Source organism: Sceloporus occidentalis, unplaced genomic scaffold (assembly GCF_023333645.1).
Source record: "Sceloporus occidentalis isolate IW3139 unplaced genomic scaffold, rSceOcc1.0.p SCAF_15, whole genome shotgun sequence".
Lineage (NCBI taxonomy): Eukaryota > Metazoa > Chordata > Lepidosauria > Squamata > Phrynosomatidae > Sceloporus > Sceloporus occidentalis.
The window spans coordinates 9495758-9510839 of record NW_028316995.1 but is presented as its reverse complement, the minus strand read 5'-3'; the positions used below and the strand labels follow the sequence as shown (position 1 = coordinate 9510839).

The 15082-nt window shown below is 38.9% G+C and overlaps 2 protein-coding genes across 2 annotated transcripts in view; one reads left to right on the top strand and one right to left on the bottom strand.

The window, feature by feature from the left end:
• Positions 1-15082, bottom strand: part of LOC149303223 (ADP-ribose glycohydrolase MACROD2-like) — an 806633-nt gene that overhangs the window by 634207 nt on the left and 157344 nt on the right. The window lies entirely within an intron of this gene.
• Positions 12996-14945, top strand: LOC149303224 (leucine-rich repeat transmembrane protein FLRT3). The gene has a single exon (XM_089481557.1). It carries the CDS (start codon positions 12996-12998, stop codon positions 14943-14945), a length of 1950 nt encoding a protein of 649 aa, XP_089337683.1.

The following is a 15082-nucleotide window of genomic DNA, read 5'->3' as shown; positions in this document are numbered from 1 at the left end:
AGGTACCCAACTACCCATCTAAAATTGATGACAATTATATGTAGAGTTTTTAATATCAAGAATATATCAGGACCTTAAAGATTATTTTAAAAAATCCCTTTTTTAGGCATTTTATAAAAGAAAGAATAAAACAGTTTTATAGATGTTTCTGTTGACCGTCTCCCCTAGGAAATCATACTTGTGAGTTTTTAAGACATCTTTTCAAAACAACCACAACTTATTTGTCCAACTGTTAAGAAGCAGACAGGACAACGAAGACGTTTTTATTATCTCCAAATAAAAGAAAAAATATTACCAATCTATTGTATCATATTCCCTGATGGATGACAAATGATAGTGGTGATAAATCCCAAACCAGACGTAGATGTCTCTAAGGGGGGAGCAGACAGGAGGTGCAGGCAGATGGAGGGCAGTTGGAGACTGATGAAGGATTGGGTGCTTCCAAATTTCCGATCAGTGCCATAATACTTCCAGCACCAGAGATTTTACTACATTGGATCATTCTACAGTCTAATATTTGAGTATTTTATGTAATTTTCTATATATACACATATACACACAGGCACATACTACATTACATTTATTTATGTAGCACTTTACAATCAGAGTCGGTAGGATAAAATGCATACATAAACATTCACACACATCACATACAGCAAGTGTTATTTTATTTTTAAAGGGTTACGGTATTCATTTTGAGGGAAGATTGGAACTATCGATGGCTTTGGACTAGGCATATGCAAACCCCACTACAGCTGTTGTAGAGTAGCCATCCTATCATGCTTGTTAAGTCAAAGACCTAGAATGATGAGAATAGATACACAGAGATGGCCGAGTACCATAACCGAAACAAAACTTACTTGGAAAACATGTTGTGTATTTGCGTTGTGGTCTAAATCTTTATTAGTTTTTAAATCCTTAAACGATGAAGTCCCGCAGCCAGAAGCAAATCTCAAGTATTGTTAATTCTTTAGAAAGATTTAGTAAAGCAGGCAATCGCTAACCGGAACAGCAACAAACAAGACATTTCTGTGTTACGCATTGTTCTGATTTTGCTATAATATATATTGCATTTATTGTGGGGAACCAAATGTTTATAAAATTGTACATCATGTGGTTTCTTTTCTAATAAGAGTATCCTTGTACAAATCCTTGTGTTTATATTAGGGCCACCATCAAGCAGGCCGCCCCCCCTGCTTGATGGCCCTTAAATCCATAAGGTGACAAAGTAAAGGAGGGACTTATATGAGGAAAAGAGACGTTAGAACAAGAAGTCGTAATCTAAAACTAGAGGGTTACAGGATTACATGTAATGTAATCTCTTTACTGATATGGTGGTAGAAAAATTGAATAGCCTCCCAGCAAAGGAGGTAAGGGCTAATACAGTAAGGGAATTTAAACATGCATGGCATAGGCATAAAGCTATCTTGAAGCCAAAACAAGAGTGATGAAAGTCTGACTCTTTACATCAGGGGGAAATCGGCAAACTTTATGGGCCAAATTGTTCTTATTTGCCAATAGGTTCCATGTTTCTACGTGACCAATGGCCGTTCCAAGCCAGGTTCTACAGAATCACCCTAAAGTCTATACATAAAATGTAATAAATAATAACAGTGACTGCTTTTAAGGACCTTTATCCAGTTTCCTGTAGGAGTGCGAGGATGTGAAATCATGGCTGTTATGTCATGGTACACAAATATAACACAGCAGCGTGTTACATGTAGATGCGACATCCATAACAAAGCTAATGTTTGCTTTAACACTACATGACTCCCAAGGCACGCATGAAATATTTATTTACAGGGGAACTTCCAATTCATTTAATTTCTCTCTGTTTTTTTTCATTTGTTTGTTAACTACTGGCTTTTGTTTCACATAAAGGATGTTTGTTTCTTTTCCTGAAGGCTAGTTTATTAGGCAAATGACTGGTGACTAGACCTGATCACTTAACATTATGTAAAATACACTGTGCTTTGTAATTCAAGTAACGTAACATCCTATGGCCCTCATGGATGTGCTTTTGAAGAGCTCGGAGATAAAATAAAGGTTTAGTGAAATACTTTGTTGTGTCGAGGGGGAGTCAGACACACTTTAAAGTTTATGTGAGCAGTGGTGCCGGGACACAAATAAATTCACAGCCCTCCTGTGTAAGGGACATCTTCTAAACGACTGCAAATAGACTGGGTTATTATACAGGGGGGGCGTGAAGCTGGAAAAACACATGGCGAAAATCACTGTTGAACGATTTACATCGCAGACTCATTCATCTCTTCGGTCAGTTCAATGAACCAGTGGCCTCCAGATTTTCTATCCACTTTTGCTATTAATTAATATGGGACTTTGTAATGACTCTATCATTTAACCCCTTGTACCCCCTTTGTAAAAATGTTAAAAACACTGTTAAAACAAATTCATTACTAACTGAATAATTTGAGTAAGATTTGGGAAGCCGTGAGCAGATTGCCCAATTGGGCTGTTAGCCTCCTTGGTTCACGGTTTATTCAATGGGCTGGCTGAGGACGCCACAGCTCTCCCTGTTAACCAGCCCATTTACACTGTGAAGATCTGTCCCAAACCAGTACAGCCTCCATACTATGTATCCCTGCAGTGCATTTGCCACTGAAAACCCAAAATTTATCTGTCCCCCACCATCAAGCGTTTTTGCCACATGAACAACGGTTCCATTGAAATCATCCTCGCACATGTCCCCCAATAGACTGTAATCTTACAGGAGCAGGGCCCGTTTTAATTTCCCTCTTTCCCATTGTATACTGCTAGGGAATCTGCCTGTGCTCTATAAATGTAACGTAAAATATAATCCAAACGAGGGAGATGTATAAATACACCACCCACCAAAAACATGGAATGGTTAATAAATGTTGGCTGCCTGAAGCTTCTCCAACTCTAAGTCTGTCTATTTCAGGATGTTTACTAGATCACAGCAGCTACCCACTGGCTGACCTTTAACCCCAAGGCTAATCCTAATGAGAAGATTCTACCAGGAGGAGACCTCCATTAGTGGTTATTTTTATTACAGTCGGTTCAAAGATATGATAACAGTGGTGTCAGAGGGGGGGGATCAGGACAATATCAATAATTTGTTTCTGGGATGAAAAGCCATAGTTTGTAGTAATGTAAGATACGTAAGTAGGTGCCATAAAGTAATATCACTGGCCAGCTCCAAATATCCCCATTAATGGTAAAAGGGGTGCTTAAACTGTTGCTATTTTAACAAAGGGCGATTCCTTTTCTTTATGTTAGTAAAACAACTTTTTACAAAAAGATTAGTGGATACAAAAATTCCCACAACACACAGGCAGCTGCCATGTGTAGGGTACAAAATAAGAATTAAAGGAATAGGAAAAATGTTCCAGGAAATTAGACTGCATGAGTGCCAGTTCATAACTACTGACAATGTTACAAACAAAATAAAATAATTTTCCGGAATAATCTAAGTATATATTTTAACAATATTTTTATTAATAATAGTGTTACTTGAAAGAACGGTACAGATGCCTTGTAACAACTGATAGAAATAACCAAAGAGATGTAGCAACAGATTATTTAGTGATTACAAACTGTTAGTATTGGCACATACTTATGAAACATATTATACTCAAGACAAGCAGATAGCAGTGCCAATATTTGGTGTCCTTCTGAAATAATTAGGACTGGTGGTAATACAAGGACGTTATGGCCTTCCCAAATGATTACCCAACATGGTTCTCTAATACCAATACTATATTCTGTTCCGTTTTCTGTATAAATCTAAGAGATTTATATTTTATAAGTCATCTAAGCATCAGCTATCTCCTTTGTGCTGTTCACAGGCTAAAATTTTGACAGCTGCAGAATCTATTGAATACATGTAAAAAAAAATGATATATATATATTTTTTTTTATTCAAGACAAAGACTTGCATTTATTAACCAAGGATGTTTTCCGCTGTTGATTCATCAGAGCAGATCTATGCAACAATAGATGCCAAATTATTTCTAGGAACTTGGCCAAAGATTGTACTTTTTAAAATTCTGCTCATTCTACTATTTTATTTTTTTTTATAAATTGAATAAGAAAAAGGATTTCATTCTTTTGAAATTCAGTATTACTATAAAATATACAAGAACCTTTAACATTATCCTTGTATTGTACTGAACATCAATGCAGCCATGGGTATGCTAACAGAGAAAGTGTAAATGCAGGGATCTTAGTGTAAAAGGAAGGAAGAGATGGGGGTAAAATGCATATTGGGACAAATAAATCAATTGCTCAGCCTGAGTTAGTCTGCCTGGGATGTGGATTGGTTTCAATGTGGATTGGTTTGTATTCATGCTCCCTCTAGTGGCGGCAGTGAGCATGCACAGTCTGAAGAGGAGGTCATCTCACTGGGGAAGGGCTGTGACGGGCACACCCCCTGCATGACGTCACGCACGCCCTCAGTCACTGCGAGCTGCTGCTTTAACTTCAGACTTTAAGGTGGGCTCTGAGGATTTAACTGGAATGTGTTCTCCTCTCCTGCACTCCTCAGTGTAAGGGGCTGATCGTCACACCGCTAGCTGGCTGCCTTTTTCTACATTCTTCCTACAGACTGAGGACTTTACATTTATTTTCTTATCTGCACAGACTGGAATTACTACTGTTACACAGTCATCTGTATTAGAACCGGATTTTATTCAACTATATCCACTGATCTTCCAGGTGAGTAGAATTATTCTTCCTCCCCTATGGCTTGTTTACGTTTTATTTTTAAGCATGATTTTAGTTTTTTTCTGTTTTCCCCACAATGCTCACAGTTGTCTTCAGTTATCCTGTATATATATATTTTGCTAGGATAGTAAAACAATTTAGCAGCATTCCTTCCCGGAACATCATGCCTCTAATGCTTTCACTATACTTAGTTGTGGATTTACATGCTTAGTTGATCAGTGCAATGACAGAGGATTCCAGTAAATCAGATCACAGTGAAGCCTCAAATCAGTGCGATGTTTTAAGTTCCAGGGCACTGAAGGGGTTAGGGTGCTGCCAGTGATTTTGGGACTGGAGTAAGTGTTAATTTATTTCCAGAGAAAGAACTAAAAACTCTGCTTGATGTTATCCAATATTTCCCTAGATCTGCAGTCAGTAAGTTCAAGCCAATAGCCCAGCATGAAAACTTTCCATTGAGATCAATAGATTTTAATAAATCGGATAACATACAAAATCTGATTTGCCTTTTTTTCTGGAATTAGTAAAAACTGTATGCGTGGTTTCTTTACAAAAGTCCCTTCTTCAGCCAGGAAAGAAAATCAATATTCTTTGAGTACAGGAGTGCATGTACATGAGAGGCAGAGACCCTGCTTAAAGCCCATCCATGTACATTACTAGTGGAAAGGCAGCCAAACCTAAATGAACAGCTACACCTAGACCTCAGAGCCTGAATTGCTGTATGAAAGCACGCAGAACCAACAAGCTTCCATTGTTTCGCCTCATTCTTCTAAAGTAAAAGCGCTTTAGCTTGAAAACAGTCCGGATTTTAAGACCATCATAGGAAAATTCATTGCCTGGGCAAGTGAAGGATGTGACCAGCATAGCAATTGAATGAGAGTTTGTGTGACAGACAGATAATGCCAAGCTTAAAGGACCCGGTATTGTACATGAATGGGGACCCTCTGGGAAGAGGAATTAAACGTTCAAAAATGTGTTTAAAGAAAGCAGACTTGTGGAATCTTGGATTCTGGAAAGGCAACTTTAAAAAGAATAGGCTAGTGCTTACTTCGAAGGCTCTATAAAAGCTGTTGTTACAAGGCACTACTGGAGTATGTGAACCCTGATGTGGACGGGTTGGTCCTCAGTCACCCCATATACTATTTATGCGATGTGCTGCGCTTTGCAAAGCATGACATGCATGAACCTCAAGGGGTTAAACCCGGGTAAGGCATAGAGAATGTAAGTCTGGTTCTTTACAAAGCCAGAGAGAGGGAGAAGCTTTGTTTCTCAGCGCTATTGCTCTCTGGCTGCTACCCATGGATTGCAGCTGCTAACAGACCACAGTGTTAGTGCCTAATGCTCAAATTAAACAAATCGCTCCCACCAAGAGCTGCACTCGGTACTCAGAGATCATACCGCTGCTTCATTCATCCACTAAAGAAGATTAATGCCTTCAGATATATTCATTCAGCATTATCACTTAATCATGTTATTCCAATATTAATCAGGGCAGTACAGATGCTGACACTATATCTATCTAATATCAGATCCTCTGTCTCCTATGGGATGCATATATCCATGTGTGTGTGTGTGTACGCTACTGAAAGGGTTCTGTTTCGATTTCCAATGCATGCACAAGGTATAGATTGATACGTATGGACAGATAAAAGGCTTGTGTAGCTGGATAGACAGATCAACACATTAAATCATGCAACATGTACTCAGATCCATATTAGTTGTTACTAATATATATATTTCTATTAGTTTGTTATACTGGTCCATAGATAGGCTTCTAGTAATATCTTTTAACAAGCAGCCCCTTATAAAAACCCCAGAAACTGTTAATCTGTAGCACCAAGATAACTGTTAACCCTCACAAGTCCAGAATCAATCAAACGCCCTCATGTTGCATGAACATTATAGTGCAAGGTGTGCACAATGCAAAGTCGCTTATTGGGGTATAATCGCCCATTTCACGATTCTGATAGCTCTGTGGCGACATTGAAACGGGTGAAATAAATTTGGCCATATTGTGGCTGCTGTCAGACTTTGTTACCAGACTATTAATTATCTATTCCCTTGGTCCTCTCTCTCTATACAGCGCTGTCCAATCAGATAAAGTGCAATTATGTTCGCCATCTACTGCCGGCGGGTGTGCGGCCCTAACTAACAGGACAGAAAAAAAATGCAATTATCAGTTTAGGCGCACCGCATGAAAACCCTCTCTCCATGAAAAGGCAGTCTTGTATAAAGTCACCCAGTAATGAATTGGCTGACTTGGCAGTGCATTTGATTGCATGTTAGGGGCGTCTGGCTCACATTAACTCTTTCAGCGAGGCATAAGCTCCTGCAACACAAAAAAACATACCACTTATTCTACAAGGAAGTCCTACAAGTTTTGTTTTCATCTGCGGTAGAAATAAAAAAGTCCAACTTTCATTATTACTTTAATGTGTTCCCCATATTACTTAGAAGAAAGGCTTCTTTTAACTGCTCGAGTTGCAAAGCCTGTAACCGAAGATCTTTAGCTGCAACGGCTTGCGTGTCTATTTGTTTTATTATGCTCTTAAAATAAAAATGCGTGATGTTTAAAATTATGGGGCGACGTCGATCGTGTAGAATAAGGAGTGTGGCAAAAAGCAGTGAGGCCATTTAGAAATCGGACTTGGTTTTCTTTCATATCCTTAGGCTATATAATTCAGTTAGTCGTGGGAGGTTATAAAAAAAATATGTTCTTTTCAGATTTGTGCTGTTTGCACCAATTTAAGTTTGGTGTATTGTAGGGAGTAATGACTAAATAAATAGCATGGTTAATGAAATCAACATGGCCATTAAGAGTTCACAAGTCCTTCAAAAAGAGAAGTTTTGCTTGTTCGCGCAGACACAACTGTTCTGCTCAACGGGAGGCAATTAAAGGCAGGAAAAGCGGGCAGAAACAGCGAGCGTCTGACTTGTGGGTCTCGCCAGAAAAAGGCGTCTAGCAGAGCATACCACCCCCAAGCGGGCACAAACTCAGCTGGAGAGAGGCTTTTTCAAGTTTCAATACTTTTCCCCTGCTCCAAGACTCACTGGTCTCTTTTCTCATGTTAAGGTTTTTCACCCCTCCTTTTTTCCTACCAGCCGCTGACACTCTTTTTAATTCATGCCATAGATGTTTATTTTCTAGCTTATTGGCCTTGGAATCCAGCTCACATCATTTTGCATTTCGATATTTTTTTTATACTTTAGCTTATTGGAAAGATTTTTGTTTTTTTAATATGCATCAAGAGAAATTTTTCATTTGGATATCATGGCTTAAAAAACAATTTTCATTTTGTGAGTTTCTTAATTATCCCCGTAAAAATCAGCAAGAGGCTTTCAGGCATTTATACTAAACCGCAGCATTATGAAAAAAAAATAATAACGTTAGTAGCTGATATGGCTCATACGCGTATCAGGTTTCTGAATTTTGATTATTATTTCAACCCCGGTTTAGTTTTTGTGTGACCTAAGCTGAGTTTTACGAGTTTGGTAGTTTTGGTCTGGGTCAAATAAACGAGAACTACAACTACTAGCCGTTTTTATAAGCCAAAGGAAAAGAAATTGTAGGTCTAGCAGATTAACCTCCTATTTGATTTGTAAGAACTGCTTTCGATTGGGTTTCTCATCAAACTAGAAAACTGGTTTAATTTGGCAGGTAAGGATTAATTTCTGTACATTAGCTGGGTCTTTATTGTAAACAGTGATGGAGAACATACTAGGTTGTGAAGGCCTCAGCTAAAAAGTACAGATGAATCTCTTTATGATACATCTACACCACTCCATTCCTCATTCATGCACAGATTAGGATATGAAATATTATAATTTGTTTATAATGTGTGTTGTGCTTCCATAGTTATGTATGTAGTTTGATATATATAGCCACAAAGCATCTGAATGTAGGTGTGAGAATTCTTTGTTGTGTACAGACGTATTTGCTGGTTCTTTACACGGCACTGAACCAAGAGAGCCACGACAATTTGTCTCTCATACCCAATTATGTCCGAATTTAATGAAGTGTGACAATAACTGCTGGCTGGGCTTTAATGTCCAAAGTAGTCGGTGTTACTGTCTCTTTAGAAGTTATTCAAGGAGATATTTATAAATTCCATGTGATTTATAAGTGGAACCTTTTTTAAGTTGATAAGATACTTGTGAAGGTAGATAAGCACCAAAGGACTTCACAAGCCATAATTTATGGAGTGAGGGAGTCATCCCTTCCAATTGCTGGCACTCAAAAAAGAAAAATGGGTGGTCTTTCATAATTCCTACTGATAAACAAGAGTGGGAGGCATTTTTATGAAATTTGATGATCGTGGAAAATCCATCTGCCAGACAAGAGGTTTAGGAAAAGCATCGCTCGAACTGTTAATGTAGCGAAGTGGTTTGCATTCCAACTCCACATAGATCCTTGAACTCCCACATTTCCTGACCAGTGTTATTTGAAATGCTTTAAAAATACAACACATTGTACTATTATTTTTTTTCTGGGCGCCGGCATGGCAAAGACAGCAGAAGGGTTTACAAAGCCTCTCAATACTAGACTAATCCTGTCCACCTTACAGATCATGAGTCCTTTTTTTGTATTTACAATGACTCGAGGTCAGTGAATACATACTCAAAGGATTAAAGTGAGGTTAGCCTGCCCATGGCTGTGGTTTTCTCCAGGATTGTAAATGTGAGATCGCGACCATCCTTTCATATGCAAACAGTGCTTTATCCAACAAAGTGGCAAACAGATGTGAGCGGAGGGGCGTATGCAATCTGCGAACGGAGTATTCTTTTATCGGCTAAAGGAAAAGGCAGTTACAGAATTTTTTTACATCGCATTTCTCTGGCCTTTTTTCTTTCCCTGGCTTGTACTTTTTTTTTTTTTTTGTTTGCTGGTGGTTTGCAGGGGAAAAAAAAGATTGCAATTTCCATTGATCCTAATGAGCTTTCGGTTAAGTCCAACACTGGCTGCAGCACAATGGCAGCATTAGAAATCGCTTTGCATAACAATCGGTGAAAAAGAAACAGTTTAACAACTGCCATAAAAAACACAAAACAAAACAAAAAGCAAACAGTAATTCTGATGTCTGCGTCCCCAGACGTTTCCTGTTGTAGTAAATGCTGCTAGTTCAAGCAACTCAACAAGTTCCAAGTGATAAATTTAACACTGCATGCTTTTATCGTATTTATTTAGAGGTCTGTCTGTTTGCTTTACACGCGGCCATGTTTGTAGTGTCACAAAACCCCAATCAATGGTTGGAGAGAGAAAATAAAGTCTGACATGAGTCAACTGATTTTAATTAATAGAAGGCAGATCGCAGATGCTATATATATATATTTACGGAGTTTTTTTAGATGCAGAAACAATAAACTTAAAACGATTGGTAAGTTGAGACTTGGGGGTTTCATTTAAGCAAGATTTTCCTTACATTTTCTTTTATTTATTTATTAAGGGGGGATTCTGAACCAGTAGGTGCTAGTAGGAGTAGGAGTTTTATAGTCTCCTGATTCTATGGTCTACAATTCCTATCATACTTTGGGCAAGGATAGTGGGAGTTATAATCCAAATTGCATGCTGTATCAAAGCCCTGAAGGCAACAGTCATCTTGATGCCACATAGCTAAATATTAATCACTTCAAGAGGTTTTTATTCCTCATAAAAAGGCAACTCCTGCTGTTATTCAGCACACTGGCACCGCAGCACATTTTGATTCTGAAACAGATGCTCCACTTGCTGGATGCCATGTAATTACTGAGCAAAAATGCAAATTGTTGCTACGGGTTTCCTTAATTTCAGGGTCAAGTGTTTCCAGATCTCTTGGATTCTTTTACGTGTCAATCTGAGCACCTCGGCAGAGTGACCTTTCACATCCATAAAAACAAAAGGGATTTTGTCAAATCATAGACAGATAGAAACCTTTTTATGCTGCGGCGCTGCTATTAAAATAATTGTGCGTCTTAGAAGGGATGGCTCCAAACATTCCATTACAAAAAGCAGATGTGTGTGTGTGTGTGTGTGTGTGTGCGCGCGAGTCAATCAATATACCTTATAAACATAAAGCTATTTATACTTCTATTATGTACAGAGAGACTTTAAGGAATGGATGAGAGTAATCTGGTAAAACCCAGCTTATGGTTGGAAACCCTCCTACCGGTGATTAAAATCCTGCGATAGATTACAGATTTCTATAAACCCTCGAGCAGGACATACACAGATGTCACACAGAACCACATACTGTTTAGCGTATTGACGTTGTTCAGTACCCTTATTTACATATACTGAGATTTTGGGGGTCTTAAAACCGCGCAACGTAACCCCAAACTGTCTTGTTCACCAGGGTAGGAAGGGCTCTCTGTCATGGATTATCTCTCACACGTCTAAAGTATTGGACAAAATTGTGATTGTGCATTCGGTTTGTAATCGAAAAAGACAGGTGTCACCGTCTGCTAAAGTAATTTCTCTGCGGTTGGTTGATTGAAGCTGACTTCAATTACAGTTGCGCTTGGATGGATGCACAGGAATGGCTAATGCGAAATCCTAGAAAACGTGGCAAACTGTGGTACCAGAGTGACCTCCGCAGAACTCGGAGCTTAACCACATCGCAAAGTCAATGGATTTGTTCATTATAGAAACTAATGAATGGACATCAATCAGTTTAAGAATGTAATTCAATTTTCTTTTAGTATGCCAATGTGAGCTGTCACTTACTGTTAATTAACATTTATTTTTTCTCTTTATTTCTGCAGGAAAATAACATAGCAAGGATATCCAACGAGGAATATTTCTACAAGGAACGTTTCAAGTATTCGCTAGAGGAAAACTATTGCATTTATTGGAGAATATATAATACTTCTGCCCCTCTATCTTCCACTATATACTTATAAAACAAGTACTACTTGGGAAAAAAAAAGTGTGATGTTTTTACAAAGGGTGGGGACCGTTTTTGGGATGTGATTTCTGCGCAAAGTATTCACGTTTCATTGTGCACAGGAAAGAGGTTGAGAGGGGAAAAGAAAAAAAACATGTTCTCAACCTGAATGCACTATTCATTTAAGCTTAACCATTATGAATGGTTCCCCAGATGCGGAGGTTGCGTTCCTGATATTGCTGGGGAGCGTTTGTGAGACGAAAAGCAATTTCTGAAAATTAAGCCAACCAAAGGAAATTTCTACAGAAACTTTTCGTTTTGCGGAGGAGGAAAAATTTTATTTGTTTTGGGCGACTCAAAAAAACTCAGAAGTGTTCCAATAGCATAATCTGTGTCGCTCATCGTCGTTTACGATAAATCGGGGGGCTAGAATGCGGACAACCAGTACTCATATTGGGCAGTTTGGATTGTTCTAAAAGACGCTGTGAACAAGAGACTCTCAAATGAGATAACCCAGACTTCAGCTATTCCTGGAAAGACGAAGCCCTTCGTAGCTCACTACGCACTCTTCAGGAGATCTCAAGAGGACGTCGGCTCACACTTTCTAAACAGGTATTTCATTGTATTCTATAGAGCACTCATGGGAGTTGGGAAGGGGAATGGTTGTTTTCTGTACTCCTATATTGCATAAACTTCAGTATTAGAGATTTTTAATTCTATTTCACTTAAAAGTATTATCTTTTAAGCGGGATGCAGGCAAATTATATTTGGTTATGGAGTCTCCGGTAGAAGCCCCAGGTTAATATGAGCATTATTTATCATAATATTAAAATTAACATATATATAACTACCACAATGATATCCTGATGTGGAGTCAGTCCATTAAATATATTTTTGCATTTCAATCGGTTTAATGCCTCCATGCAACATAACTATTTAATAAAACATATAATTATAGGGCTGAATGAATATTACATTATATGCACCAATAGAAAAACCAAAGTGCAATGAATTATTAAGATTAAACATAAACCAGTACCTGTTATTGTATGTAAATATCACTCAGAAGCATGTTGGGCCTCATCAACTCCACTCATCCCCTTTACTGTATTCATTGCCATCACTTCTACTTTTGATAATATCCAAAAGTTCTGAATGCTGTGCCAATGCCAAACTATGTATGAACCGACAATCTGAGCAAAACGATGGAACAAGTATTATGAGGCTTATGAGGCTTAGCTTTCACCCCAAAGTGCACCAAACCAAAGTGCATTGAATGCACACAATATTAGAGTCTTAGGTGGTTCATAATCAATGTAAAAAAGGATGTTCTAAATGCCAATATCGGATCGCTAATTGTGTTTTGTTGCTTTGCAGGCTGTGAAGCTCAGAGCCCTGTGGTCTATTTAGAGGCCTTTCTCATCGTTGACAATGACTAGCGAAACATGGAGTTTCATAGTTGCCTGGACTCAACTGTTATTATTATTCCGAATGGCTCCACCGTACGTCAGCGCCAAGTCCTGTCCGTCAGTGTGCCGGTGCGATGGAGGTTTTATTTATTGCAATGATAGGGAGCTGACATCTATTCCATCAGGGATACCAGAGGATGCTACAACTCTCTACCTTCAAAATAACCAGATCAACAACGCCGGGATACCGTCTGACTTAAAAGGCTTGGACAAAGTTGAGAGAATCTACTTATATCGTAACAGTTTAGATGAATTTCCAATAAACCTCCCCAAAAATGTTAAAGAATTGCACCTGCAGGAAAACAATATACGGGCTATAAGCTATGATGCACTTTCACAAATTCCTTCCATTGAAGAACTGCATCTAGATGATAATTCCGTGTCTGCTGTCAGTATAGAGGACGGAGCATTCAGAGACAACATTTATTTAAGGCTTCTCTTCCTTTCGCGAAATCACCTAAGCACAATACCCTGGGGTCTGCCTCGAACAATTGAAGAGTTACGTTTGGATGATAATCGCATTTCCACTATTTCAGAGATTTCATTGCAAGATCTCACCAATCTGAGACGTCTCGTTCTGGATGGAAATCTTTTAAACAATAATGGCCTTGGGGAGAGGGTCTTTATGAACCTAATTAATTTGACAGAACTCTCATTAGTGCGCAATTCACTCACATCACCGCCTGCAAATCTACCAGGCACAAGCCTGAGAAAGCTTTACCTACAAGAAAACCACATGAACTATGTGCCACCCAACGCGTTTGCTGATCTGACACAACTATACCGACTTGACATGTCAAACAACAATCTCACGGTTTTACCTCAGGGTATATTTGATGACCTGGACAATTTAACACAGTTATTTCTACGCAGTAATCCTTGGTACTGCGGTTGCAAAATGAAATGGATACGTGACTGGCTGCAGTCTTTGCCTTCCAAAGTTAACGTACGTGGGCTTATGTGCCAGGCCCCAGAACGAGTTAGAGGCATGACCATCAAAGACCTTAACAAAGAACTGTTCGATTGTAAAGACAGAATTGACGCAAACACCATCCATGTGACCACGACAATGCTCAATACTTTACTTCCAGCGCAAGGACAGTGGCCAGCGGTGCCTGCAACCAAACAGGCTGAGATAAAGCTTCCAGATATAAATAAAATCTTTCGAACCACTCCAATACCCATTAGAAAGATAATAACAATTCATGTAAAATCTGTCACTACAGAAACAATACACATATCTTGGAAAACTGCATTACCAATGACTGCCCTGAGACTGAGTTGGCAATTGGGTCACAGTCCAGTCTTCGGATCTATAACAGAAACCATTGTGACTGGTGATAGGACGGAGTATTTGCTTACAGCCCTTGAGCCAGAGTCCCCATACCGAGTATGTATGGTTCCCATGGAAACCGGCAACCTTTACTTATTGGACGAAACACCTGTTTGCATTGAAACAGAGACGGCTCCGCTTAAAATGTACAACCCAACCACAACGTTAAACAGAGAGCAGGAGAAGGAACCATATAAGAACTCTAGTTTACCACTGGCCGCCATCATAGGGGGGGCAGTGGCTTTGATAGCCATCACACTCCTCGCTTTGGTTTGCTGGTATGTCCATCGGAACGGATCCCTGTTTTCTAGGAACTGCGCATACAGCAAAGGCAGGAGAAGAAAAGATGACTATGCAGAAGCCGGAACCAAGAAGGACAATTCAATTCTGGAAATCAGGGAGACTTCTTTTCAAATGATACCAATAAACAGCGAACCCATGTCTAAGGAGGAGTTTATCATACACACTATATTTCCACCCAATGGAGTGAGCCTTTACAAAACCAGTCACAGTGAAAGCAGCAGTAACAGAAGTTACAGGGACAGTGGTATACCAGACTCCGATCATTCACATTCATGATGGCGAATGTGGAAGGACTTATTTTTTATAGGAACTTTAATAAAGTGACTGAAATTCACTGTTCCACTGTAAAACACTGGATTAAAGATTGAAGGAGCAATGTACTGTACATTTGCCATATAATTTATATTTAAGAA